General features: G+C 47.5%; 9 protein-coding genes across 9 annotated transcripts; 4 read left to right on the top strand and 5 right to left on the bottom strand.

Annotated features, from left to right (window-relative positions):
* Positions 1-64: 64 nt before the first annotated feature.
* On the top strand, positions 65-4,799 carry CNBF1350 (hypothetical protein; the record flags this gene model as incomplete). The annotated part of the gene is made up of 13 exons (XM_769878.1): positions 65-257; positions 315-580; positions 630-821; positions 872-988; positions 1,042-1,141; positions 1,192-1,346; positions 1,396-2,374; positions 2,410-3,851; positions 3,903-4,061; positions 4,112-4,324; positions 4,372-4,485; positions 4,538-4,710; positions 4,760-4,799. The coding sequence occupies 13 exons, from the start codon at positions 65-67 to the stop codon at positions 4,797-4,799; spliced, it is 4,143 nt and encodes a 1,380-aa protein (XP_774971.1).
* A 264-nt stretch (positions 4,800-5,063) lies between these two features.
* Positions 5,064-6,591, bottom strand: CNBF1340 (hypothetical protein; the record flags this gene model as incomplete). The annotated part of the gene is made up of 3 exons (XM_769877.1): positions 5,064-5,189; positions 5,239-5,891; positions 5,943-6,591. The coding sequence occupies 3 exons, from the start codon at positions 6,589-6,591 to the stop codon at positions 5,064-5,066; spliced, it is 1,428 nt and encodes a 475-aa protein (XP_774970.1).
* A 654-nt stretch (positions 6,592-7,245) lies between these two features.
* Positions 7,246-9,073, bottom strand: CNBF1330 (hypothetical protein; the record flags this gene model as incomplete). The annotated part of the gene is made up of 13 exons (XM_769876.1): positions 7,246-7,317; positions 7,381-7,499; positions 7,556-7,636; positions 7,689-7,697; positions 7,759-7,921; positions 7,976-8,052; positions 8,104-8,333; positions 8,402-8,482; positions 8,541-8,647; positions 8,701-8,761; positions 8,834-8,915; positions 8,975-9,005; positions 9,065-9,073. 13 exons carry the CDS (start codon positions 9,071-9,073, stop codon positions 7,246-7,248), a joined length of 1,122 nt encoding a protein of 373 aa, XP_774969.1.
* Positions 9,074-10,433: 1,360 nt separating this feature from the next.
* CNBF1320 (hypothetical protein) lies at positions 10,434-13,787 on the bottom strand (the record flags this gene model as incomplete). Its single annotated transcript, XM_769875.1, has 8 exons — positions 10,434-10,643; positions 10,699-11,037; positions 11,086-11,282; positions 11,330-11,397; positions 11,450-11,832; positions 11,887-13,053; positions 13,105-13,289; positions 13,340-13,787. The coding sequence occupies 8 exons, from the start codon at positions 13,785-13,787 to the stop codon at positions 10,434-10,436; spliced, it is 2,997 nt and encodes a 998-aa protein (XP_774968.1).
* Positions 13,788-14,256: 469 nt separating this feature from the next.
* Positions 14,257-15,723, top strand: CNBF1310 (hypothetical protein; the record flags this gene model as incomplete). Its single annotated transcript, XM_769874.1, has 6 exons — positions 14,257-14,391; positions 14,442-14,504; positions 14,557-15,092; positions 15,146-15,368; positions 15,420-15,518; positions 15,571-15,723. 6 exons carry the CDS (start codon positions 14,257-14,259, stop codon positions 15,721-15,723), a joined length of 1,209 nt encoding a protein of 402 aa, XP_774967.1.
* Positions 15,724-15,790: 67 nt separating this feature from the next.
* CNBF1300 (hypothetical protein) lies at positions 15,791-16,425 on the bottom strand (the record flags this gene model as incomplete). Its single annotated transcript, XM_769873.1, has 6 exons — positions 15,791-15,901; positions 15,958-16,011; positions 16,064-16,109; positions 16,165-16,169; positions 16,230-16,324; positions 16,395-16,425. The coding sequence occupies 6 exons, from the start codon at positions 16,423-16,425 to the stop codon at positions 15,791-15,793; spliced, it is 342 nt and encodes a 113-aa protein (XP_774966.1).
* Positions 16,426-19,164: 2,739 nt separating this feature from the next.
* On the top strand, positions 19,165-20,004 carry CNBF1290 (hypothetical protein; the record flags this gene model as incomplete). The annotated part of the gene is made up of 4 exons (XM_769872.1): positions 19,165-19,511; positions 19,567-19,664; positions 19,717-19,830; positions 19,883-20,004. 4 exons carry the CDS (start codon positions 19,165-19,167, stop codon positions 20,002-20,004), a joined length of 681 nt encoding a protein of 226 aa, XP_774965.1.
* A 523-nt stretch (positions 20,005-20,527) lies between these two features.
* CNBF1280 (hypothetical protein) lies at positions 20,528-22,167 on the top strand (the record flags this gene model as incomplete). The annotated part of the gene is made up of 4 exons (XM_769871.1): positions 20,528-20,891; positions 20,941-21,612; positions 21,672-21,824; positions 21,872-22,167. The coding sequence occupies 4 exons, from the start codon at positions 20,528-20,530 to the stop codon at positions 22,165-22,167; spliced, it is 1,485 nt and encodes a 494-aa protein (XP_774964.1).
* Positions 22,168-22,452: 285 nt separating this feature from the next.
* On the bottom strand, positions 22,453-26,859 carry CNBF1270 (hypothetical protein; the record flags this gene model as incomplete). The annotated part of the gene is made up of 21 exons (XM_769870.1): positions 22,453-22,656; positions 22,710-22,930; positions 22,986-23,370; positions 23,425-23,508; positions 23,569-23,734; positions 23,786-23,811; positions 23,869-24,017; positions 24,068-24,107; positions 24,157-24,190; positions 24,247-24,342; positions 24,391-24,601; positions 24,664-24,730; positions 24,787-24,836; positions 24,893-25,112; positions 25,234-25,368; positions 25,424-25,637; positions 25,686-25,706; positions 25,759-25,808; positions 25,864-26,090; positions 26,153-26,299; positions 26,820-26,859. 21 exons carry the CDS (start codon positions 26,857-26,859, stop codon positions 22,453-22,455), a joined length of 2,787 nt encoding a protein of 928 aa, XP_774963.1.
* Positions 26,860-26,962: the final 103 nt, after the last annotated feature.

The raw sequence follows: 26,962 nt of genomic DNA, 5'->3' as shown, positions 1-26,962 counted from the left end.
TTCACTTCAGATATCCTTTTAGCTATATAACAGCTATCCATAAGCAAAGCGACCAGTGAGAAAAATGGGACCACTGTTATCACCGACCAAACCACGGCCTCTCTCTAGACATCGTTCAGCTGAACCATTCCCCCCGGCCCCTCCTCCAAAAGCCATCGACCTCAACAGCTCTACAAGATCCACAGACAAGGATACTGGTAGAAAGATCACTCGACGAGCGTTCTTATGTGATGTCATCATTGAGAGAGAAGGTGAAGGTATGTGTATGCTCGCAAATGGAGACGAGAGATAAGTTACTCACATTATATATGCAGAAACGGCAAATCTCCTTGCGCACCTTGGTGAACCGCTTAAGCCTCTGTCAACTCTCCCTCCTCCTGCGCAGACAACTAATGGTAGACCAACGACTCCATCGCGACTTTCACAACCACCTGATTCGGATGATGATGCGCGCGGGAACACAGGGCCAGTGTGGACAGCTGTGAAGAGCGATGAGATGAAGAAGAAATTGGCAAATGTCATCGAAGAGCTAGTGCGGACAGAGAGGAGCTACCTATCAAGGGTTCATGCCCTTAAGACTGTGAATAGGTACCATATGCCCGGTGCTCATGCGCTGATATTTCACTTAGGCTTACGCAGACAGATTGCGGCTTTACTCCAAGGATCCCAACCAGCAGCTGATACCGCCATACGAAGCCAAAGCAATGTTTGCGAATATAGAACTCATTGTACCCGCGTCAATGGCATTTCTGGGTGATTTAGAAGAGATGATGCAATCTGGACATGCTGAGGATCTTGTCGGTGATGTATGCCTGAAACATGTAAGTTTAGTGAGTATCACAAACTCATGCATCGATTGACTTATGAATAGTTCAAAATTCTCCGAACGTTTGATCCATATAGAACATATTTGAGCAAACAAGATGAGTCACAAAAACTCTTTCAGGATTCTTTAAAGAAGTTCATAGGGTTTGGGACCTTCATCGAGGTGAGTGGCTCAACTATGGACGGTGGATGAAGCTCATAGCTATGGAAAATTAGAGCACTAAATATCAGACCACTGGCATTGGAAATATTGGCCTGAGAGAATTGCTCATGGAACCTGTACAACGCATTCCGAGGTATACTCTCCTTTGGCAAAGTACGTACACTTATTTCAAGTCTTAGAAACAATGACTAATGGTCGTCCAGCGATGATAAAATGCATGTCTCCTCTTTCGACTCAGCGTGCTAAGCTCCTTGAAGCCATTGAAATTGCATCTGGTATTGCAAGGTGTGAACCAGATGCACAAACAGTCAGGGCAACAGTTATGTATAATTTGGAGAGGAACATTGATAACTTTCCGGTGAGTGGTATGGCTTTGTCATGCGTCATATCGCTGACGCAAAGTACAGGCCAAGCTTTTCAGTAACAACCGGGACTTTATCGATGCAATCGACGTGGAGGATATCCCTGCTGAATATCCCACAGCGCAATGTCCCAATGGTCGACCAACCTCCATTAATTCTCGCACTGCAGTTTCTACCGCCTCAACACCATCTTTGCCTGCGTTTGGCTCTCTCCCATCAACCGGTTCGCATATACCTCAATCACCTCAATCCGTAACTTCCGCCATGCCAACCCTTCACTGCACCCTATTCTTGTTTGATGACAAGCTTATGATTGTCAAGCGACAATCGTCTTCCATCAGTGGTCGGAAAATTACCGGTACTGACGATGTGCAAAAACTTGTGAAATCGGGAGGGGGTATCGCAGTAAAGGAAAAGAACAACGCAAAGAGGGACAAATTGAGCTACCGAGGCGAGGTTGATATTTTGGATGTGATGGCATCAGATGTCGGAAATGGTGACTTTCACCTTTTCTTTGAACGCCCTCCTGCGGATCAGTGTGGCCGATGGGGCAATAGATCATTCCGGTCATATTCCACAGTTCACCCTCCCTATTCGGTTTCTCTTGACCCTGTTGCAACACGAAAGGACAAATTGCGATTCATTCAGAACCTCTGGGCCGCGCAAGCTCTTGCTCGAGCTAAGGTGCTACCATCTTCAGAAAGTAAGGCTGTTCCCCGAGTCTTACAAAGCGAGACCGAGGTCGATTTCGAAGGCGGGGATTTGGAGCGGGCTACATGTTTCTGGGATGTTTGGAACCGGAATGAATGGTGTGGCCAGAGGAAAGGCAAGGTCGTCATCCATGTTGATGAAGACGGGATGGCTCCTGCGTTGCCGATAGACACGAGGAGTACAAAACTGAGTGTCTACTTACAGCCAATGGCGGGTGGTCTTTGTCGATATGCACACAGCGTGGCAGGAAAGGAGGAAGCAGAGAGGATAGTGGTAGACATGAGCGAAGTCAAGGAGAAGATAGCTTCTACAAGTAAGTCATTTCAAAAAGTCTGCGCTGATGATTAGTCAACCATTATGGCATCTTCAAATTCCGCACCGGCACCATTTCTTGTCCCACTACTCCGTCGTCTGGTACCCATCGCATTCGCCCATCTATGCTCAATCTTGACACCATCTCTCGTAATCTCTTCGGTGCTGGTAGCGTCTCTGGTAGGAGCGGCACCAGTAATGACATGTTTAGCACCGCCGGCTCGAAGAGGGGTTCAAAGTACGCGATGAGCAGATCGTCCTCCATGGAAACGAGCTTATATTCGACGGATGGACATGAGGAAAAAGAAGCGAGCAAGAAAAAATTCTCGAAAATTTCACTATCGCCGGACCCTCATAGCCTCATCGCGGGAGCACCATATGCTGCCGAAACAGATAACATCCGACAAAGTGAGATCGATTTGAACCAGAGGTTGGACGCTGCGAAGAAGAATGGACAATCTACGACTCTTAGTTCCGGCACTGCACCTAAATTAAACAAATTGGGAAACAGAAGTGTGACAGAGTTGAGGAGGAGTAATGAAGGAATAGCGGAAAGGTACATTTCTTGTAGGACGACTGGAACAAATTCTCCTATTCCTCCCAGCTCTCCTTCGAAATCAAGTTCACCACTTCGAATTAGAAACGCTACGCCTCCCAAACACCCTGCCAGTCCAGATACCGACACCACTCCTCAAGCCCGTCTACCGCCGCCAATAATTACTTCTCCAGTCACAGCTCCTCTCAATATCCGTAAGACTCCTAGTAGGGCCCAGACAATCAGTTCTGAACATGTTGTGACCTCTCCCAGTCGTGCGACAAGCCCCGCGCCCAGTGTTGCAATCGCACCGACTTATTATCTTCCGTCCGACCCATCTCTCACGTCAAAGCCTTCCCTTTCGCACAAACCTTCCACGTCTCGACCAGGAGGCCCCAGGGGACCAGTTCCTCGAAGTCCCCTCCCGACCATCAAAACGCAGCTTCCTAGTACTGCTATTACCTCCAGTTCTACTGCTGGTTCTCGTCACACTGGGTTGAGGATTGTCTCTGGAAATGGTCGTCGCATCTCCCTCAATCGAGAAACCGTTCCACTCAAAGGTGAAGAAGAGAACGACCCCTTTGCTACCAATACACCCTCCATACCCTCTACTGCCAAACGACAGCACTCTGTAGAAAGTCTTTCGCCACGTAAACGTTCACCTTCCCTCGGCAAGAGCCCGTTGGGTGAGGTTGGCAATAATCCTCCACTGGTGATTAAGCCTCACCGGAGGACATCAGCCAAGGCTGGCACGCCCAGAAGAACTAGTGGTCCACTCATGAGTGCAAGGACAGTGTCAGCTTCCCGTAGCTCAATCAACAGTGTTGCCAGCGCCGACACAATCAACACAGTGAACACTGCAGGGACATGCGGGGGTGGAGAGGACGTAGAAATGAAAGAATATGAGGATGTTGTCGGAGCCATGGATGCCACCCTTAACAAGGTAAGTGACATGATTGATTCTTGAAGTAAGCAGATGCTGAGATGAATACAGATACGCGATGCGAGAGGGTCTGCAAAGCGACTAAAGTCTGAGGTGTCGGGATTGAGGAAGCAGATTATTAGAGAATCTGGCAAGGCAAAGCAGTCGTTGGCGGTCAAGATTGACAGAGCCGGATCATTACCCAGAAGCCCTCAGAAGCGTCATATCAGCGTAAGTTATTCGTACGTCACATCAAGGCCTAAAGCTAAATTACCTGCAAGCGAATGGTTGAACAAGATGTTTATGACCTTACACCATCTCTTTCCCGTCAATCTTCTCAGTCCAAGAAAGACATCGAAATCGACGTTATGGACGAGTGCGCTCGAGGAATCGTGCAGATCACTCAAAGGATGGATTTACATCTGAGACAAGCAGAAATGGATGCTGAACAGGCAGTAGTTTTAGGCAGGCGTGCTATAGCAGAGAACGATGAGGTAAGTTAGATAGACTCGACTGACAGAATTAAGCTTATCAAGAGCAGAAATCCCAGGAGATCAGTATGTTGAAGGGTCAACTTGAGAGATCGAGAGAGCATCACGAGCTGCTGCAACGTCAGCTAGGTGATGCTCAGATTGAGCTGGATGTTGTTTATGAAGTAGATCAATTCACCTTCAGGTTGCATATTGAGACTGACCTATACAAATCAGGCGTTCAATACTGAGCTTGACGGCATGTTCAATGACGCTCAACTTCCGGAAGACGAGGCCTTCCAAGCGTTGCGTAACGACTTGCAGGTGACCAAGGCCAACAGGAATGTGTTGCAACTGGAGAATCAGAAGCTGAAGAGAGAGTTGGAAGAGGCTAATTTAAAGAGAGACCAGTGAGTTGCTCGGTTACTGATCTTAAGGCCCTCACTGATGGCGATCCAGATGGGCAAGAATCTTGCGAACTCAGGGACACATTGTATAAGGATTTCGTATTGTTTTCCTAAAACGGACATTCGCATCGTTGTTTATAACTTTTGTTGATTTATCATTGAGGTAGCATATCCGGCACAAGATGGCAATCTTCCGTTGTTGATTATAGATAAGAAGATGTATGATATGAACTGGCGTCATACAGACAACAATGTGGAGCTCATTATTTTCATCATACGTATCCAAAAGTTCGCGAATCTTTGAGAAATCATTACTCTGCCCTCGTCCACGTATACTGTAGTACATCGCATGCTTCTTAATCACTCTTCTTCTCATCTGCTGCAGCTTTGTCTTCCTCCTCTTGATTAGCCTGCTCCACCAACGCGGCCACAGCAGCAGCTTGTGGGGCGGAAGGCTTGAGCCCCATTCGGGTGGCAACGTACTACCCAAAAGGTCAATGACAATTCCAGATCTGTATTACTTGAACTCACATCTTGAGCAATAACCTCTACACCTGTCCTCAACACCTCGACCAATCTCTCCTCAACCCACTCAGAGTTTTCATACTCGACATCCATCCAGTCCGAAGGAGTCGGCTGACTGACAGTCGTAAATTTTAATGAATGAGAGGGGTCCTCGAGAGTGAAGAGGAAATACAAGTGGTTAGGCGGGGTGAAAGGCTTGTCCTGAGTGGAGGTGGAGGAGTGAATAGGCGGTTCGGCGTAAGGAAGACGGACAAGAAGAGGTTGGAGGTGAAGGAAGATAGGAACAGTGGTAACATGCACGTTGCGCTTTGCTTCTGCTCTACCTCGGGGTTTTTCCTCCTCCCGGGCCTTAATGGCAGCAACTTCTTTCTTTCCAAGTTCCCAAGCGGCGTCCCATCCTTCGACGGGGTTGATACTCCTGGGCTCTCCCGAGCCATCATCAGGAGTTGGCGAAGGAGACCATATAATGATGAGCTCTCCGCTTTCCGTTTGCTCCAAGATACGAGCCCAGGCGCGGTAGATTACACCTTCAACACCGGCGTACCCGATCATGGGGTGGGATAGCCAAAGCTCAAGAGTTTCGTGTTCTGAAATAGGCGGGGCAACTGTGTCGAGAATGGTGGTAAGAGTTGAGGAAGTAGTGTTGACAAGGTCCTTTCCTACAGAAAATCCGTCAGCATCAGCATGCACAAGTATGGTCTAGAACATACGAAGCTTGTCCAAGTCCACTCCCCTGACGAACCCTCCCAGTCTTTCCTCCGCACCTTTCCTCAGTTTACTTAAGTCGACTCCAGGGACAGATTTTACGTTGACACGAAGGTTCTCAAGCTGGCCTGTAACACCATTGACGCCTTCACTCTTGACCTTCTGGTACTGCTCATCGGCAACACGCTGCGCAGATTGAAGGGCGGAAGTCGCGGTGGACCAAAATGAACCCCAACCGCCCGACGATTGAGCGGGAGAAGGGGTTTCTGTGGGCATATTGATAGGTTCTGTAGCAGGTGCCTTGGGTTTAGGAGCAGACGTAGATGCACTGGCAGTTGCGGCAGACGACCCGGCGGCTGAAAGAGGGGTCCCCGCTCGAGAGTCGCTCAATGGTTTTGCTCTCTTCTGATTGATTTGGGCATTCAAGAACGCCAAAGCAGATTCTGCCTCCTCATCTTCGGTCGTGGGTTTTGCAGCTGCCTTGCTTGGAAGCTCTCTTGAAGCGGAGAGAGACTTGCGAGTACTGTCTGTTGAGTCGCGTGTGGCCTCGCCTGTGGGAGGAGGGCTTGACGTGTCTGGCGCATCAAGATTATCGAGGTTGGAAAGGAAATCAAGTGCCTCTTCTGCCTTTGTCTTCTTTCCCTTTGGGGGCATGGCTGGGAGCTGACAGCGTTAGAAATGAGGAAGTGAGAATGTCACAAGATGAGGCGGCGGTACCGGTGGGAAATAATACACCCCACGGGCCACAACACCTTCTTGCCTCGTCATCAATAAGCGGTGATTGCCGCATACACTTTAATTAATTATTAGTTAATTAGTTACCACGATATTCGTACTCTCAATTACGAGAAGTCGCTCAGGCGCAGAAGCAAGGCGATGAACAAAACAGATACTTCTTATGTTCACCCCTTATTTACGTACTTCCCGTTCACCTTTTTCAAACCAGTTTGTATGCCTCACTGCTGCGGTTGAATGGTACTGCAGCTTATTATGTGAGTTTTTCCGTCTAGATCGTTTAACGTCGCTCTCTAACTTTCTCCTACAATTTTACAGATACAAAAACCTCACCATGGTATCATTATTTATTATGTCATCGAGGAGAGGCGTGAGCTGATGAAGGTGGACTAATAAGAGAGGCTTTTTAGACTGATTGGGCCGATGTGGATCTCATAAGATTTAGCAAAACAATACGATATCGAAGAGTACTTTTGGACGGCTGTAACTCATTCAATTCATTCATTCTTCTTACTATGTTCAATCCGGCTGTGAGTGCAAAAATAAATGACAAGGCAGAGTAAAGAGACGCGTTTACTTGGCTGCGTTTACTTGGCTCTGCTCCTTCTTCTTCTCATCTCGGTTACCGTAAGACTTGCTTGCGTACTAAGTATGCCTTATTAACCGTAGCTCTTACATATCATACACCAGCAAAGCTGCAAAACTCACATCACCGTTGGTAACGATCAAGTTAACAGGGTTCTGCTCCTCGCCAGCAAAGTAACGCCTGATGATCTCCTTGGTACCTTCAGCATATCTGGTTTGAGCATCAAGAGTAGTGCCCGAGTCTGAAAGTCCGTCAATACACATCACTCAATAACATTCACAGATAATAGCCACTTACAGTGGGGCACCATGCCGTTACCCCCGCCGAGAGGATTGGCCATGTGCCTCCAGGGGTGGTCCTTGGGAGCGGGCTGAACGTCTGCAGGACAGTCAGTACAGCTAGTCATTTATGTATGAGTTCCACTGCTTACCCCAGACATCTACAGTTACGCGATACTATGAGCCTCAATATTCCATAAACGATGATATTTCAGTGCTTACCTCCAGCGTAACCTAGGAGATGGCCAGACTCCAAAGCCTTCTTGACGGCATTGCGGTCACAAATGGCGCCCCGAGCAGTGTTGACCAACCAAGAACCAGGCTTCATCTTGCTGATGAGTTCTTCGTTGAAGAGACCACGAGTCTTCTCATGAAGAGGGCAGTTCTAGAACAAACAGTTTCAACGAATAGCTGGATTGGAATATATGAAAAGACTTACGATGGTGACGATATCACATTGCGCGACCATGTCCTCAAGTTTCTCCACTCTTCGAGCCTTGATAGCCTTGGCCGCCTCTGGAATTTACCGGTGAGCTAGCACTGGTGATAACACGAGTTTAAACTTACCAGCAGGGAGGCCAGCGTAATCGAACCACAAAAGCTCCTTGCAATCGAAGGGTTGCAATCTCTGCAGGACTCGGTACCCGATTCGACCACAGCCTACGGTACCGACAACCTTACCCTCGAGGTCAAAGGCATTACGAGCAATTTTGGCAACGTTCCAGTCGTCGGCCTGGATCTGCTCGTGAGCTGGAACAAAGTTGCGAACCAAAAGCAAGATGGACATTATCACGTGTCTATTGAGATTCGTCAGTCAGTCAATGAGAGATACCAGTGAAAAAAAAAGAATCCTGCAGAGACATACTCGGCAACGGAGACGACATTGGAGCCGGAAACCTCAGCAACAGTGATCTTCCTCTTGTTGGCAGCTTCGAGGTCAATGTGGCTATGAATTCATCCCATGAGCTTTCCACCCCACAAGGAAAAAATACCATTCGACTTACTCAGATCCAACACCAGCGGTTACACAAAGCTTGAGCTTAGAAGCCTTCTCCATGAGTTCAGCGGTAAGATAGCCAGGGTGGAAAGGGGTGGTGATGAGGATCTCAGTCTAAAGGAGCAGCAAGTCAGGCCTCGCCATGCCAGCCATAACATGATACACACGTCGGGAAGGTGCTTCTGGAACTCGGAGTCGGGACCTTCCTTGTCGGCAGTGACAATAAATCTGAGATAGAGGGCATGGTCAGCCCAGATGGCTCTCGTAACTTGCCATCTCCAAAAGTTACGGAAGACTTACTCATGGCCTTCTTTCTTGAGCCAGTCAGCAAAGCCAAGTCTGTTTTCCACCGTACCGAGGAGTCGACTTTCGTCTTCGGCAGCTAAACACATCAGTCAGCGGCAAGTCGCTTACCAGAAAGGACTAAGAAAGAGAACACACCCTTCCCTCCAGAGTAGAGAACCGCGAGAACCTGCGATGGGCGACATGATCAGTATATACGTCAAGGAAGAGGATCTTAGCACTACTCGCTTTGACCATTTGGACAGTATTGTTCTGTTGTTGATGTTATTGAGAGTAATTTATTGTGAAGGAAGCGAAATTTGAAGCTGTGGTGGGTGGGTAGTCAGAGGAGGAGGCTTTCTCGCCCTGGTTTTATACATTTTTCTTAATATTTACATGGAGTGGTGTGGCAGCTGATGAGACTCTCAAATAGCCGAGATCTTTGGCCCCGGCTACTATACCAAACTTTTGACGAGTTAACGAACAAGAAGATCATAACAACCGACGTGACCACAAGGACTGGACGGGTAACAAACGACGACCGGTAGTAGCTGAAGGGCGCTACGTCGTGCGACTGTCCGTTAAAGTAGCTGCTGCATGTATGCGCGATTTTTCGGCCTCAAAATGGTCTTGATTGTGAGTATGATCAATATTAACAGCGAACTGCTATTGCATCTCTCGTGCGAGAATCTGCGTGCGAGTGACTACTACTGCCGCGCATCATGGCCTGACGGAGATGACGCCCTTCGTTGGTGGGAAGAACGGGCGCGGGATGATTTACGTACGGTTATTAACTATACTCGGCCATCAGTTGCTGCCTGGGTGCCTGTTTCCGCGCTCCACCCGCCATTTTACATCCGTCTCTCAGCCGCCGGCCGTTCCCCATGATCACATTTGAGATTTGCTTGTTCGTGAGGAACTCCCAAATGATTAGATTTGAGATTTATTACTAGAAGATGTTTCATGTGAGATGATAAATAACAGTCCTGTTCTTTTGCCGTTTGAAATACACTTCCCACGCTAATACGTTTATTTGAGATTGCACGGTGACACTTAAAATGTCATTATTTGACGGCGGAGATCATCTACTCCTATCAGACATCTTTTGAGATGATTATCATGCACCATTATCGACATTTTCGGGCGTCATTCACCACCCGATTTGAGATTTGTGGTGGAAACATTTGAGAGAATAAATATAGCACCCTCCGGCAAGTTTTCTCAAATGTTTTCCTATTAGTACTATGCCTCCAGAGGGGCGCAAGTAACATTTATCAACTGCAAGCGACGTGGTACAAGTGAGCATGGGTGCCCTGAAATCATGAACAGAGACTCTGACTCAACAACAAGAAGGCCACATGTGATGAGCGTCGTCAGAAATGAGAGCACGTAACTTCAATTTGCAGTCTGGCTATTATGATAGACCATGCATTCACTTTTTTTCCCAACACCAAAAAAAACATGCCGAATGTGTGCTCATGAAAGATAGCTGTGGTTGATTGGACACTACTATACACCTACTACTCGCCCTATCGTTACAAGTCAGATTACTAAGCCATCATCTTCGTCGTATCCACAAACTCCAAAACGCATACTCCAAAAGCTGCCCATCGAATCCTCACTTGAGCTCTGCTAATATGCTCTCAAGATCGTGCACAACGTCAGTCATGGTCGGTCTCTCCGCAGGGTCTTGGTGCCACATCCTCTCCATCAGGTTCACTGGCTCAGATCCCCAATGCTTGCGCATGCCTGTCACAGGTGGACGGCGATGCTTCGTTCCAACAGCATCATAAATGTAATGTTCGTTATGTCCTTCCCAGGGGTATTTCTACAGATGATATATTAGTGATTACCTGAGCAAGCGATAAATAGAAACAACATACCTTTTCTCCAATCCATCCTGACATCATTTCCCAATACACCATCCCGGCCGAAAACACGTCTACTTTATAGTCATACCTTGGCGTCGGATGCCAAAGTTCAGGTGCTTGCCAGTTCACTGTTCCCACCAGACTTCTAATCATAGATCTAGTCGAGTTCTTCACACGTGCTAAGCCGAAATCCCCTACTTTGGCCACCCCAGAACGATTGATGAGGATGTTGGAAGATTTACAGTCTCGATGGATGATAGATGGTTTGCGGGTGTGTAAATATTCCAGGCCCCGAGCGATGTCGAGCATAAGACTCAGAAGACGTTTCAGAGTGGGGCACGGGACGTTGCGCTAAGTGACTTATTAGTTCCAACAGGATGGGTAATAAATAAGACTTACAATATAGTCGAACAGATCGCCGTTCTCGCACAGCTCGCTAACGAGCATACATGGCACGTGGGTAGAGTCTTCGGGAATACAGATACCCCTCTGTTCGATATAAGCAATGATGCGCTCACTGGATAAAAAGGGACTTACAAAGCGAACGATGTTTGGGTGACTGAATTCGGCAAGCAGCTTCAATTCCCTTATGTCCACTACCGACTGTAAGCTACTTTTTGCTTCTAAAACTGAAATCACCTACTTTCACTCAAATGGCTTCTAAACTCAGAGATTGCCACCTTTCTGCCTCTAAACTTCCCAACGTATACACTACCGAACCGGTCAGCTCTGTTTGCTCATGATTTTGAAAATGCCAACTCACTCTTTGAAGCCACCACTACCTATCTTCTCCAGCTTTATCAACTGGCTCGGTTTAATAACTGAATCTTCCAATCCCAACTCTTGCAGATCCAAGTTCAACTCTGCTTCTGTCCCCTTCTTTTCCTCTTCTACATCACCTTCCTCACCTTTGGATAAAGGTGGTGTTTCAGGATCGTTGGCATGAATATGTGAACGAAGAAGAACTGGTGTGGGTTTACCGGGTGCGTGAGCGGCGGTGCCGATAGCGGGTACATGCTTATTGGACTTGAACTTGGATTTGGTTTTAGATTTAGATTTAGACTTGCGTCGAGGCATAGCAGTACGGGGAGGAGAAGGTCGAGCGGTTGAGGCTGAAGATGGATAAGAGCCCTTTTGCTCATCGCGCTAAATAAAGTTGATAAGTCCTTCATTCCTGAACATAATGGAAAATTTACTTACCCATTCTAATAGCGCCTTTGCCAATTGCGGCTTGGTGCCTCCAACCTCAATCCCTCGAGTTTCGCACATCTGCACTAACTCATCTCGCAATAGCCTTATCAAGCTCGCCACCGTAGCTTCGCTCAAATCTATATCCAGTTCAGGCTCTCCATCTTCCTCGTCGCTTTCGTCCTCTTCATCCATGTCGGGGTCATTCCTCGCTTCCTGAAGAAGTTGGCGACGACGATTCTGGATTGCACCGAAAGTCTTGCCGGAGCGAGTAGTGTGTACTGGCCGAGGAGTAGATGTTTCCGTCTCGGTTGCGACGGATGGGGTGGGCGAGCCGACCATAGCAGAATCCTCGTCAAGTTTAGGGGTCGATGAGCGAGAAGCGCGGCCCCTCCGTGGAGGAATTGCCGGTTGTGGCGTAGGCGTCCCTTCTTTCATGCCAATATCCCTTTCCTCATCGACTTCCATGTCTTCATCTTCCGTACCGCTTTCACCACCCTGCATCCGTTGGATAGCCTTCTTCTTGGCTCCCCTTGTAGGAAGATTTTTTGACGACCTTTGCTCGCTCGTTGGGGCCATATCAATGTCGCCACCGTATTTCGAAAGGCTCGCCTGAGAAATGGATTTGCGTCGCAACTTCCTTTCTTTTGGCTGGGGCTCTTCTTCCACTTCAGTGGCTTCCGCATCAGCCTCTTCGGCATCATCTTCAAAGTCCGTGATGTCCGTTGAGGGCTCTTTCATGAAGCTTTTCCTTTCTCCCACCCCTCTAGGTCGTAGTCGTTTTACTATGGGCGTGGATTCTATTCCGTTTACATCGTCATCAGAATCAGATGACTCAGTAAGCTCAATCTCGTCACCGTTCTCGCTTTTGCCATTGACTTTTTTTGTTAGCTGGGCTCTTACTCGTCTGGACCTTGCCTCCGACTTGGTATGGCGTTTAGTCAAAGTGCGAGTTGGACGTGAGGGGCGTGGCTGCCGACGAACGACGGGCGTTTCTAATCGAACGCGTGACCTTGTACGAGGTCGCGGTTTTGGAGTCACATCTGGGGATGATGATTCTGCAAGTGGAGAGGACGGGGGAGGGGTGGCTGGGATAGGGGAAAGTGTAGACTGTCGGCGAATAAGACGATTTGGGGATGAGGGAAGCGGGGAAATAAGGCGCCCTGTTTGATGCTTTCGCTATGATCCAGTTAGTCATGAAGGCAGAAAATCTCGGCATGATGGACATACGGCAGAGATAAGACCATCAACAAGCTCTTTCTTACCCATATCACCAATCGTTTCATCCTCATTCATGTCGTCGGGAATGTCTTCACTATCCCACATACCGGCTACTCTCCATAATCTTACCAATTCAGCCTTCCGTAATCTATGTAATGCCGTTGATGGTGCATAATGGATCATATTTCGGTCACCTGATAGGCAATTGTTAATAGAGTCGCTGTATGTCGATATAACGACTCACTCTCGGCGATAAAGTCTGGCTCCCATTCATCTCCACTAGTTTCTACCCAGCTGTCCTCCGTCGACAATGACCCGGCTCTTGACCGCTTTCGTTTTTTTGGGCTAGCGGCATCTTCACCGTCCTGCCCATTTGGTAGTGAGTCGGCCCAAACCTTGTCGTTACTTTTTCGTCTGACAGGTCTCGATTGTGAACGCGATCGACTGGTTCTGCGAGCCGGTGCGCTAGAAGACTCGCCCGTTTTCATAATGGCTTTTTCTAGATCATCTTCCAGCTCATTAGAATAGTTTTGCCCAGCTTCATTATGGCTCGCCACGAAGGTCGTAACGCCTAAACGGCGTTTCTTTGGTGGATGACGAGGGTATAAAGTATGCCTGGCTATAAGAGGCGATGCGGTCTTACGAGGTGAACTGACAAAGTGTTGCGACCTTGTTCGCTGTAGTCGATCCATCTCGTCCAAGGAATGGATATGGCGCCGAATTACTTCCCGGCGACAACGTCTTTGTTACAGGCCACGATGAATTGGGCGCGAAGATGGCGAGCTGTACGCCGACGAACCGCAAATCCTTGGGTATACTGTAGCTCTAGGTGATTTCTGGGTCTTATGTGTTCGTTCTTTTTTGTATATGTTTTTTCTCCCAGGCTACATATCAGCCATGCTGACGGAAGAGATGACCAATCGAGTAGATCCGGAGAGCCAGTGGAGTGAATTCTTTACGTGACGGAGAAAAGTGACTGACGAGTTGACGAGGCGAAGGAGGGAGCCGTCCCACGTGCGCTTGGCGTGGATCTCGCGTGGCTTATCCTACCACCGTCATGGCCCTCAAGCCGTCGCGGACCAGAAGCAATCGAACTATCCGTTGTTCGAGTCTCTTCAGTTATTGAGCTGTCTATACGTTTACGTGCCACCATTTGGTAAAATGCCAAACGCCCCCATACCCGGCCAGTTCGAGCAGGACACTCGAGTCTCTTTTGACAAAGTTTCCGGCAAGTGGCAGTACGAAGATGATGAAGGCACAGAACATGAATGGAATGGCACTGCTTGGATTCCCATTGTACGTATCATGCAGACTCGTACCAAACAAAGGCTGATCCATCTGTCTAGATTGACGATGAGCTTGTAAGAGCACAGCAAGCAGCGTACTCGGTACCCGGTGTAGACGAATCAGTACGTCGGTTATCAATCGTAAAAGAATTAAATCCTCATCAACCGATTATAGACACCTTCCAATGCGGCCATCGCAAGAGAAGAACGCCGTAACAAGAAGCGTAAGAAGGGAGAAAAGGATTATACCTCAAATACCTCCAACGCCCCAGCTGCTGCGACCGAGGCCTCCAAACCTGCTCCTGCCCCGTCTGCGCCCAAGAAGACTGGTGTTTGGGTCACAAATCTTCCGCCAAACACCACTATCCAGAAGCTTGCCGATGTCTTCTCCAAGGCTGGCGTCTTGCATATTGATGATGAAGGCAATCCCCGTATTAAGATGTACTATGATGACGAAGGGAATTTCAAAGGCGAAGCTTGGGTTGTATATTTCAAGGAAGGCAGTGTGGACCTCGCCATCACACTTTTGGATGACACTGAGCTCGAGCTGGGTGCTGGTTATCCGCCTATGAGAGTCAAAGTCGCGGAATATTTTAAAGATCAGGAAAAGGGAAAAGATAAAGAGAAGAAAGAGAAAACTGAAGGAGAAAAGAAGAAATTGACGGCCGAAGAGAAGCAAAAAATGAGCAAGAGGATGAAGACTCTTCAGAGGTGCGTGATTAGTTTCTTATGATCTTGATCTGGATTGGACTGATTGTATGTAGTAAAATCACGTGGCGCTCGGATGATGAGTCTGACGACCCTGCTGCTCCTCTCGGAGGTGCTCCTGCCCCGACAAACAACCGTTTCGCTCGTGTGGTCGTGTTGAAGGGAATGTTCGTCCCCGAGGAATTAGAAAAGGATCCTGCGTTATTGCTAGAGCTGAAAGAAGAGGTCAGAGAAGAAGCAGAGACGCTTGGCCAAGTCACGAGTGTTATCTTGTATGATGTAGGTTACTACATCTTGACGGCTGATTTCGATGCTTACAATGAACCATAGAAGGAGGAGGACGGGGTAATGACCATCAAGTTCAAGGAACCCGTGTCAGCGCAGGCGTGTGTAGCGAAGATGAACAACCGATATTTCGACGGTCGAGTGGTATGTCTGGCTTATGATCCTTTTTCTAATGTCGCTAACACATTCAACGCAGATCTACGCCGGTCTCTATAACGGAAAGGAAAGATTCAAAAAATCTGGTGGACGGACGTTTGATGAAGATAATGATCAGGAGGAGAAGGAGCGACTGGACAACTTTGCGCACTGGCTGGTGGAGGGCGAGGATGAAGAAGCTGCCAAGAAGTAAATAAGAATTTATACTTGTAGGATGCATTTATCCTTCTGTCCCAGGCCCATCCGTTCCTTTTAATTATTTATGCTTTGGATGACTCTTTGGCGAGGATCTCTTCGACACGCTTGACTTTCCCATCGTTTCCTCCAGAGGTGATACTCTTGTCCGTTCGAGTACCAATCCTGATATCGGTCTAAGGCTCATTGTCAGTTTGTTTAAGGACATAGAATGATGCATACCAAGACATACCGCAATTCTAGGGGTACCCATGGCGTGAACAGCCTTGTGACAGTCTCCGATCGCCTGTACATATTATATCAACTGGGCACTGCAAGTAAAGGCAAGCATTACGCACCTTCATAACTTCATCCCAGGGACCTTCAATGTTAGTTCCGTAACCGCTTTAATCTTCTCAGCCTTTGATCGATCACGCTGTTTTGTTGGTAACGGACTTACTGCAACTATGACGGTAAATGAAGCATTAGAGTAACAATGCTTTGCAAGCAACAAGACCGACATACCTTGTATTCCAGTCCAGACTTCTCAAGAACTTTCTGACATTCTGCGATCTGAGGGCCAACAGAAGGGACAGAAAGACCCATGGGGATGAGACAGACTAGGATCGAACAGAGAACCAGACACTCGGTCAATGAGAGGACAAAGAGCAGAGAGCAGTAACTTCTCACAGTCAGCGACGGCGTAGAGCTGGTCAGACATCTTTGAATTTTGTATTGTCTCTGCGTGCAACTGGTGCTAACTTTTGGTAAAGTAAAAGTATGATGAGCGTTTCTCGCCAAAGCAGACTCTGATTCACTGAAACTATTAGACCATGCGGCTTCCGAGAGCCGTCGGAATAATAAGTCTGTACGAGAAGCAATAAGACCCCGTGGCGGTTATTGCCGGCCTCTTATTATTTATTATTCTTATTTAATTAATTATCAAACGATCAAACATGCCTGGCCGAGAAGACTCGAAGACCGACGGATGAAGGAGAAACTGTCACTGTGGCCTCCCTTGCGGCTTCCCATCATGTCATTCATACGTCCTCACACGACCGTCTTCACGTAACGTGTAAGATGATTTTGAGCCATATGACAAAAGCATACTGTTTTATCGCAATTTCGCTATTCATGCGGCTTTTGAGTTTGCACAACAACTCTTTCTCCTCCATTCCTCAAGAAGGCAACAAACTTCGAATCCGACAAACCATGGCTTGTCCTTGTGTTGGACCTAACCAGCCGCTTCTATCTATATCTCCCATAACTCTGAATCGCCTAGTGACGGCATCTTCCACATCATGGTAGAAACCACTTGTCATACCCATTTTTGTCGACGTCCTGTGCACTTCCCGAGGATTTTATTCCGAGAGCGTGCAGAAACTATACATTAAAATCTTAATCAATAAAGATCGTTCTTCAAAGTTCTTCCGAGCTCTTGAAGAAAAATGTGGTAAAGGCGGCAAAGACGTTGTGAAGTGATTGATAGGCGCCAAAAGAATGGAGGGATGTTGCTTGTTGTTGGTGAGTGAGGATGCTCATTGCTGTGCTGTCGTTGATTTGTCGCGCATTATCAATAAGATGACTTATATGTAAAACTTGTACAGTACTGTAATTCTATATGTACTGACTTTGGGGGCCCAGCTTACCCACAAAGCATCTGTCTGTGAGCAAGTGTAAGGCTGGCCGGGTAAGAGGCAGGTACGGTAGTCGGTATGGATATGACCGGCAGACGTGTTGAAGGTGAAGGCATATGATATACGTCTAATACATATGAGGATTGATCCATAAGGGATCTTCGAAAGGGTATGAAGAGGTTTATATACAATCCAGCCGCCCCCCTCTACTCGGCCTGTCTCCCTTCCCTTCAACTTATCCTTTTCGACAAACATCCTTCTCCAATGTTGGGACTGTAATCTACTGATGGGTCTTGACAGCAAGGGAAACTGTTCAAAGAGGCACATTATATAAGTTGCCTTTGTGGACAAGAAGAGGCTACTGCTGGCGGTCACCTCATGAGGTAAGTCAGATCTAATCACTATTATGTGCACAATATAAGGTGCGGTCTGAATTCTCTTACATTGCGTTTCCAGGAACATGATGGCTGATCACTAGATGGCCATTTGCTACACGAACATTACTGAACGTCGAATATTTTGTTCCAGAAGATAGCTTGCAACTGCGAATGTATTTTTTATCCAAGTTTAATCTACTCGAAGCTCAATCGCAAGGAATAGTAATAGCCATTGAATGAGCTTCGTCTATCGGTTGCAGCGAGCAATTGTTTAACAATAGAAAGCATGCAAACTGTGGACTGGATAGTCTCTAACAACTGTATCACATCAGCAGACGACAACAACCATCGTGTTTCTTCCTCGATAATTGCATGCAGCTGATCAATGATCAATGGTTGTCCTTGTTGCAGCGCAGTGTTGCGCAAGGTAACAACCTCCATGACGGCAAATACCTCACTTCCTTTGGTCAATGGCTTCTTGATCCCTAGCATTGATAGGATGTTCCCATAGTCAGGTCTGAACAACAGGGGCCGATGATGAGGATTATTATTTACAATTTAACGCCTAGCGGGAAAAAAAAAAACATTCGAGATTCTTGAAGGTTGTTGTAATAGGTGAAGGTGGGGAGTGATGTTCTCAAGAGATTGGGAACAATTATCTCACATGACTGATGTTGTATCTTCTTCTCATACTAATAGTAATGGTACGATCACTCCAAAAATTAAAGTAGGTAAAAAAAAATAAATTAGATTTCCCTTCGCCTCTTATTCAATGCACGTGAACTGCATGTTTAAAGATTACGATGTAAGCACTAATTAGGACTAAGCATATCTCAAATGTTTCGTGCGTATAGCGGTATAGCCCCACGAACCGTGTTGATAATATGTCAAAGAAACGAAGGACGGAGTGACGAAAGGATTGATAGCTCAAAGAAAAACAGGATCTCAAATGATATCGTTCAACATCTCAAAGCCTGCTGATATCAAATTTCGGTGTTACTCATCATTCGGCGGGGATTGGCCGACGGCCGGGTGACGGACGGAATGGTCTTGTCGGTGTAGACTGGAGTATGACGGAAGTTGCTGCGGCGGTAACTTTTGGAGACCCGCTCGGCATGACGACATGGACGATTCTCCCATAATCAGGCGAGGAAAGTACAATGATAATGGACGAAAAGACCATCTACGATAGCCTTATAGCAACGGGCTTTGAAAATCCCTCATATCCATTCGCATAGTCGTATAGCCGCACGTCAGCTATAAAAAGACCCCATCTCTGCTGGCAGTTACGCTCATTCGATTGCTCAACCAGTTACCCATACCCATCAATATAATCAATCGCCAGCTATCATGAAGGTAACTTCTCCCACGACATAATCATAGTCAACAAGCGCACTTCTGACTTCCACTTGTTAGGCCCCCATTTCCAGTTCCACTCAAGATGACATGAAAGTCTATTACAACGAAACTCTGAAAGGTGGTTTTCGAGGAGCGTTGCTTGCTGCCGCCATCACTGGAACATCATACTTCGTTTTAACTAAGCGTTCACCCACATTTCGCTCTTTACCCCTCCCTGCGAAAGCATTTGGCGGAGTAGTCATCAGTATTCCTTGTATGTTCATCTCTGCCGAGAGAGCTGGTCTGGCGTATGAGCGGGCACAATGGTCTGGTGTCGGCCAGAAGGAAATTGAGCGCAACATAGAGAGGCAGTCAGAAAGGTGGGGAAAGATGACACAAATGGAAAAGGCCAAGAATTGGGTCGGAAATCACAAATACAGTCTTATCAGTGCCGCGTGAGTGTGCTTTAATTGATCCAAGGTACTCTGTACTGACTGTTGGGTCGTTTAGTTGGGTCGGGTCCTTAGGTTTAGCTTTCGGCATCGTCGCCAGAAACCCTTATCAGACTACAGCTCAGAAGGTAGTGCAAGCCCGTATGTGGGCTCAAGGTTAGTCAAAAAGATATTTTCAGAAGTTATCATTACTAACAACTTGCTCTAGGCCTCACTGTTGGACTCTTAGTCGGAGGTGCCTTGTTGGCTGGTGCCAATTCCAATCCCCCTGACGAGTTTAGTCAAAAGAAAGAAGGTGACCACTCATGGCGAGACATCCTCGGTAAGTCACTGTTATCGAGGTAATGCTGAGGAGATCTAATGTTCTTATGCAGAACTTGATGAGCACTTGACTCAAGAGGAGCGTGCCCAGCTACATGGGAATGCCGACCCAAAGAAGTTGAAGGAAATTCATGAGGCTGCCCTGAAAAGAAAAGCTGCGGTTGGCAAAGTATAGACTAGTGTGGCCTCCATGTCCCATTATTGGTATATTAAGAGGAGGGTGAAAGAGAAGGTAAAATTAAGTATGTGTATTTCGATCCAGAATGTACCCAAATAGCATGCCAACGACTTCGTCAATCTCTCCACCTATGCAACTTGTTGTGTTTTTCAGGGCGGTTGGCGAGTTGGCCGATGTCGTTCATTTTTCAGTTCTGACCAAATGATCTTCTGCACCCAATTTTACTCATCTTGGTTCTGCGAAAAATTTGACTCCTTCATTTGAGCATACTTTCCCATCGTTATCAGCTAACTCGAACACCCTCATCGAGATTTTGCACATCCACTTGTTTTATAACCCCCTTTTTTCAGCCTTGCTTGGGGGACCTGTCCTCGTGTTTTGATACGACGCGTTTGAGACACCAACGAAATCGCAAGAAGGCTAGAGCCATCCTTCTTTCGTTCTCCATCCTACGGGGTTAATTCTTCTTTAATCAAGTATACCGGCCCTTTTGATTACCCCGCATTAGCTGCGACTGGATATGTCCCGAGAAATTGGCGCGGAAGTCGTCAGTATAGGGTCACCACTCTCCTCTAGCCCCTTACCATCCGCCCTTTCTTCACCCACGATCTTACCCTCGACTCTGCTTATAACGAGTACAACGGAGATTCAAGAAGACAAAGGGAATGATGAAAGGGAAAAAGTAGCTGTTGAACTGCTGAAAGGGGAAGTGTTAAAGAAAAATAGCATTGGAGAGACGGAAGGAGGGGATTTGTTAGACAAAGGGCAGGCGAAAGCGGATCAATCAAGTTTCGTAAATGAAGAAGCATATGACCAGGATGTAGTGGATGGTTTGAGCTCTGATCCAATAGCAGGACCAAGCCCAACACCATCCAAAGCAAGTGGTAGGTTCGCTGCTTTGAACAGCTCACTTGAATGTTAACGGTTTCATAGTGATACCTACCAGGAGAGTGTCTCTTGAAAAACGTACAGAAATATTTGCAAAGGACGAGGGAGGAATTCAAGGAGCCAAGAATAATGCAATATCGTCAATACAGGCAAGGCAAAAAGAAGTGACCAATGAAGGTGGTAACTCGGCTGAGCAAATAAATGGAGCAAAGATCGTCGAGGAAGGCGGCTTGCCAGGTAAAGCATTGGATGCCCAGGAGGATCTCGAAGGACCTGGAGAAACCTCGTCATCAACTGACGTCGTTCAAAAGGATCCGGAATCTGACCAGAAAGGTGCAAACGATGGAAATGCGGGAGAGGACCAGCGAACAGAGCTGGGGAATTCTATGGAGAAGGCTGCTGAAGAACTAGAGCAGCCTCTACAAAACTCTACGGAAAGTCGCCCATCAGCCGAAGGGGCCCAGACAGGTAATGAGGAACATGGACAGAGCCATGGGCGTGAAGCTATTGAGGTCATAGGACCGGAATCTACTGAGGCTTCAATCGACAAGACGACAGTCGAACCTGAACAACCACAGGAAGCTAGAGAAATCTTGTCCACAACAGAAGTAGCCAGCGATGTTCAAAATGAAAATGGACAAGGCCACCCTGGAGAGTCTGTCAAAGAGGGCGCAGAGCCTGAACAGCCTGACGAGCCCGCTGAAACAGTCACTGCACGTAAGCCTTTTCGAACTATATCACCAGCGACGTAGTTGTCCTAATGAGTGACCTTGTAGTTATCACCGATGCAAAGGCCAACCCTGAAGAAAACGAAGTCTCTCAGCTTTTAGCAGAACCTCCTTTAAATGCAGAGGATGATGTGGAGACTGTTGAAAAACCCCAACATATAATCGAGGCAGGTCTCAGCGAGGCGCACTTAAGCCCTCCATGTAGGTCCCGGTGTCTAGCCTTCTGTGCGTGACTTACCATTTTCTAGTCGCAAACGAGCTTGAAAGTGAGGTGCGGCCAACATCATCTTTAGAAGAGGCCACATGCCCCCCAATAATTCCTAAAATCCGCAAAGGTCACTTGGCTTCCCTGCTGGTCCTCAACCCTGCCTATACACTTCCTTCTCACGCAAATGCCAAGCCGCGACGATTTTTCTGCCCGCATAAGCGGAAAGTAATGATAGGTGATGAGTCGCTAGAAAGGATATCCATCCCTGGCGTCAAGAAGAGAAAAACGGAACATGTGGAAATGATGTATCAGGTGTTACTGGTGGATAAGCCGTAAGACGGCTTGAGGAACCGATGGTGATTTGCGGCACTGGTTGCCAGTTGTATATTCGGCGTCAAGGGGCGCCTTATCAGGATGTACATACTGTCTGTAGTCTTTATCATCGTGGTGTGGCTGACTGATATGTATCCAGGTACGTATTTCAGGACAATTCATTTCTTTGTTTCTACAGAGCAAGTACTTTTTCTACCAAAACACGCAAATTCCAGGCTTGACTCAATTCCTACTATGAAACATATGGCATGACCATTGCGGTCAATAATCTATCAACCCAATATCGATCTAGATTGAAAAATCTTCTGGAACTTCGCAAGGTTCTACACTCCAGATACCATCCGCATAGTCCTGGACCGACCTGTCACTGCTGAAATCTCCCATGTTGAAGGCGGTGATGATCGACTTCCGCGTCCATTCTGTCTTGTCCGAGTCATAGCACTCATCCATGAGCTTTTCGGCAGAGAGATAAGAACCGAAGTCGTTGGATACCTAACAGCACCATTAGCCTGAGCTTTACATTTGAAAGGAGGAACACAGCGTACTAGATAGTAATCGTGCTCATAAACCGTCTTCAACAACGGCGCATAGATAGCACCATCTCCGAAAGTACCCGCCTCAATCGCCTTGAACGTCTGTGCAAGTTCAGGAGAACGCTGCTCGAGAGGGGTAGGCTGGTAGGTATTAGCGTAGCGCACCTCATCGACCTGTTCGGCAAGGTGCCCAAAGAGGAATGACTGATCTTCCCCGGCGTCTTCAGCGATCTCTGCCTATGGCATTAGTGGAGGAGTTCCTGTCACATTGAGGAAATTAGAACGTACCGACGTTGGCACCATCTACCGTGCCCAGCAACAAAGCACCGTTTAACGCCAACTTCATGTTACTTGTACCACTCGCCTCCGTACCTGCGGTACTAATCTGCACACTGACGTCTGAAGCGGGTACCAAGACCTCAGCAATTGACACACTGTAATCGGGGATAAAGACGACCTTCAAGATGTCACCGACATCGGGATCATCGTTGACCACTCGGGCGACGTTATTGATCAAACGGATGACCAACTTGGCAACGTAGTAGCCGGGAGCGGCTTTACCAGCGAAAATGGCAGTGTGCTTGGTGATCTTCTTGCGTTCCTCAGGAGAAGCTTGCTTGATGCGAAGGTAGCGGTAGATGACACCGAAGAGGTTAAGAGTTTGACGTTTATACTAGATAAAATGTCAGGCACAAGTGGCGACTCTCAAAGATCGAGTTGGACAAACCTCGTGCAAACGCTTAATTTGGGTCATAAACACACTGTCAATGTTCAACGTAATACCCAATTCAGCCTCGATAAGTGAAGCAAGCTATCAAGACATTGTGTACTTAGTCAGTTGCACCAACAATTATGACAATAAATTACTTACACGGTTCTTGTTGTCCATCTTGATGTTGGTGAATGCCTTCCTGAAGTCGGCATTGTCAGCCATTGGCAAGAGGTTCTTGAGAAGCTTGAGGTTAGTGGCCCAATCGTCGGAGCCGAGAGTGTGGGTAATAAGAGCGGCAAGCTCGGGGTTGCACTGGAGGAGCCATCTACGGGGTGTGAGCGCTACGCTTAAGAGGTGAAAAATAATATGGGCTCACCGACGAGGAGTGATACCGTTGGTCACCTATACACGCACATCTCCGTTAGTGCGACACGATAAGAGCGTCGTTGGTGGACTTACATTAGTAAACGCATCTCTGCCCTTAAATTCTACAAAGTCTCTAAAGATGGTGGCTTGCAACAACTGACTATGCAACTCGGCAACACCGTTGATCTTGAATGATGTGACAATGGCGAGATAGGCCATGCGAACGTATTTGGGGGATCCCTCTGTTGCAGGTATCAGCCACATCTTCATCAGGAAAATGTTGACGACGCACCTTCGATAATGCTCATTCGGCGGATACGGTCCATGTCACCCTAAACGTATTGTCAGTATTTGCGTTTTCGATCAAGCATATGAACTTACGGGCCATCGCTTCGCCACAAGACCAAGGAAATCACTATTTAACAAGTAATCAGTTTCACTGTCAAGTTAGGCAACGCGAAGAAGACATACAAGTTAATCCTGTAGATGATCTGCAAATGCCTAGGCAAAAGCTCTTCGAAAAGATCAAGCTGCCACCTCTCAAGAGCCTCAGGCAAGACAGTGTGGCTACCTTGTATCAGCATCCACCAAAATTAGTTACCAAAAAGAGCTTACTTGGTGTAGGCGAACACCTTCTGGGTAATCTTCCAGGCAGTGTTGTAGTCCAATTTTTCTTCATCGATCAAAATTCTCAATAGTTCGGGAATGGCAAGAGTTGGGTGCGTGTCGTTCATCTGGATACAGACGTAATCGGGGAGCTCGGTCCATGGAAGATCAAGCTTGGTGAAGCGGCGGAGCATGTCTTGGAGAGAGGCGCTGACCCAAACTGGAAAGAGCATTTGTATGAGCCACATGTTAACGTAAGATAATTGTAAGATCCAAACTTACGGTACTGCTGCATCACTCGAAGCTTCTTACCAGCATACATGTTGTCATTGGGGTAAAGGACCCGGGTCTGAGTACATTGTTAGTTCCCACGCGTTGACATGGGAAGCAGTGTTTACAACGTACAATGTTCTCGACCTCACTGCTTGCGGCAACACTGGCCTCGTAGTTACCCGCTGTATGGCACATCAGCCTACCAGTGATCACCTCCAATAAAATAGTAGAGCCTTACCATTGAAAGAGTTCAAGTCGAACCCTTGAACGGGTTTAGCACTCCACAACCTGATATTTGCACAGTTCTTGGTGCCATAACCAGGGATAGGGGTATCGTACGCCACGGCCAAGCACTCCATACCCCCCGACCACACAGCACGATCGGTGTTGGGGATGGGATCAACACGGCCGTAGAATCGGATGGGGTAGGTCACATCAAGACGGGCAATTTCCCAAGGCTACACAGGATAGAATAAAGTTATCAGTGGAATGTTATCAGATAACGTAATTGATAAGAAGATAAGTGCGGGGGGTCAATAAGGAGATAAGACGGGATAACAGGGGAGAGCTTTGACGCACATTTTCACGGTCAAGCCATGGGTCAGGCGCTTCAAGCTGTTCGCCAGAGTTGGAGATGAGTTGTTTAAAGATACCATAGTTGTATCTCAGGCCATAACCCCAACCGGGGAGGTTAAGAGTCGCCATACTGTCGATCTTCATTACAGTCAGCCATCTCTTCTGGTTGCGTTGTTGGGAATGCAGGGCATACGTAGCAAGCAGCCAAACGACCAAGACCTCCATTGCCTAAACCTGCATCTCTCTCTTCGTTGAGAAGATCCTCAAAGTTAAAGCCTAGCTTGCGGTTCGCCTCTTCGTACACGTTCCTCATGCCCAGGTTAAGCACAGCATTGTCGAGGGATCGCCCGACGAGCCATTCGATGGAGAGGTAGTAAATGCGCTTGGGAGCCTTGGCGGTATGGTAGCTATACGACAGTCAGATCGGATACAGAGTATGGGTGGAAAAGGATTACGCGGCGGTCTGGTTCCATCGGCTGCATCGTCATTTAGCACACGCTTCATTGGTATCCACCTTACTATACGTACTCAAGAAGTTGGTCCCTGACAGACAAAGCTGTTGCCTGGTAAGCGGCGACCTATGCCTCTCAGTTAGTCCTGTTTCACCGGCTATCGTGTGCAATTTTCGCTCACCTCATCGACGTTGTAAACCTGCCTTCCCAAACTCGTGTTCACGTGCCTAACAATGGTATTCGCCACATCCTGGGGATTATCCTGATCAATTTCCATAGCTTTCTTAGCCTCCCGCCAAGTCTTTTCATCCCCGATAGGCCACTCTCCTGGCATATCGACGATTCCACCCTTCTGAGAGGGAAAGTAAGAGCCGGTGAGGGATCGTTGGTGCCCAGGACGTTCCTTGCCTAATTACATATGCATGCCAATTAGTTATGCTAGTTACCTTGGTATATCAATATCAACCTACGGGGAGTTACGATAGGCACACCAATTTGGGTGGTATCGACGTGCTTGAAAGAGTGGGGGTGCCCAGCTGACAGAGAGGATCGCCGCGACATCTCGGGTTGGTGCAAAGAAGGGGTGCGGGAACCATGGCTAGAAGAGCCCGGGGAAGCTGATTAATGGGTTAACTTGTGCTTTGAAGGTTGTATAAGTCATGCGAGGGGATGGGGATGGTAAAGCGGGAGAAACGCCGACACGAAACAATTATGATATCACGGAATGGGTATACAAAGCCGGGCGGGTCGTCAAGTGTACATCGTTTGATGCAGTAGCCACAAGCTCGATAGCTATCTAAACAAAAACACAGCCAATCTTATGTGGAAGAATGTGGCCTTGATAAATACTACAACTGAAGCTCTGTCTTGAGGAATACAAGGAGTACTTGTAGTGATAGATGCGGACAGTGTAGGAAGTGTGGGAACGCCCGGCAATCAAGCCCCTCCGGGCGCCATCCAGCATCCAAGCCATGTTTGTAGCACTGCACAAGGCTGTACCCGCCTGCTTCTGCTCATCTAGAGATAGCCAAAGAGCGTTGCCAGTTCATGTCCTGGGTTAAGGCCGGCGGAACATCGTTCTGACAAGGCCATTCCCATCGCATCCCTCAATAAGACTGGAGGTAAATCAGTACTCACCTGTGACTTTATCGAGGTTCTCTTTAGTGAGCTCTGCCATCCTTGCTTCCTGTTATGATGTGTACAGAAATTCGAAGGAAGAAATGGAATAGAAATGGAGATATTGACAGCTGTGGATGCTTTATATGCATGGGAAACGTGCG

Source organism: Cryptococcus neoformans, chromosome 6 (assembly GCF_000149385.1).
Source record: "Cryptococcus neoformans var. neoformans B-3501A chromosome 6, whole genome shotgun sequence".
NCBI classification, from domain to species: Eukaryota; Fungi; Basidiomycota; class Tremellomycetes; order Tremellales; family Cryptococcaceae; genus Cryptococcus; species Cryptococcus deneoformans.
This window is presented reverse-complemented; position numbering and strand designations above follow the sequence as displayed.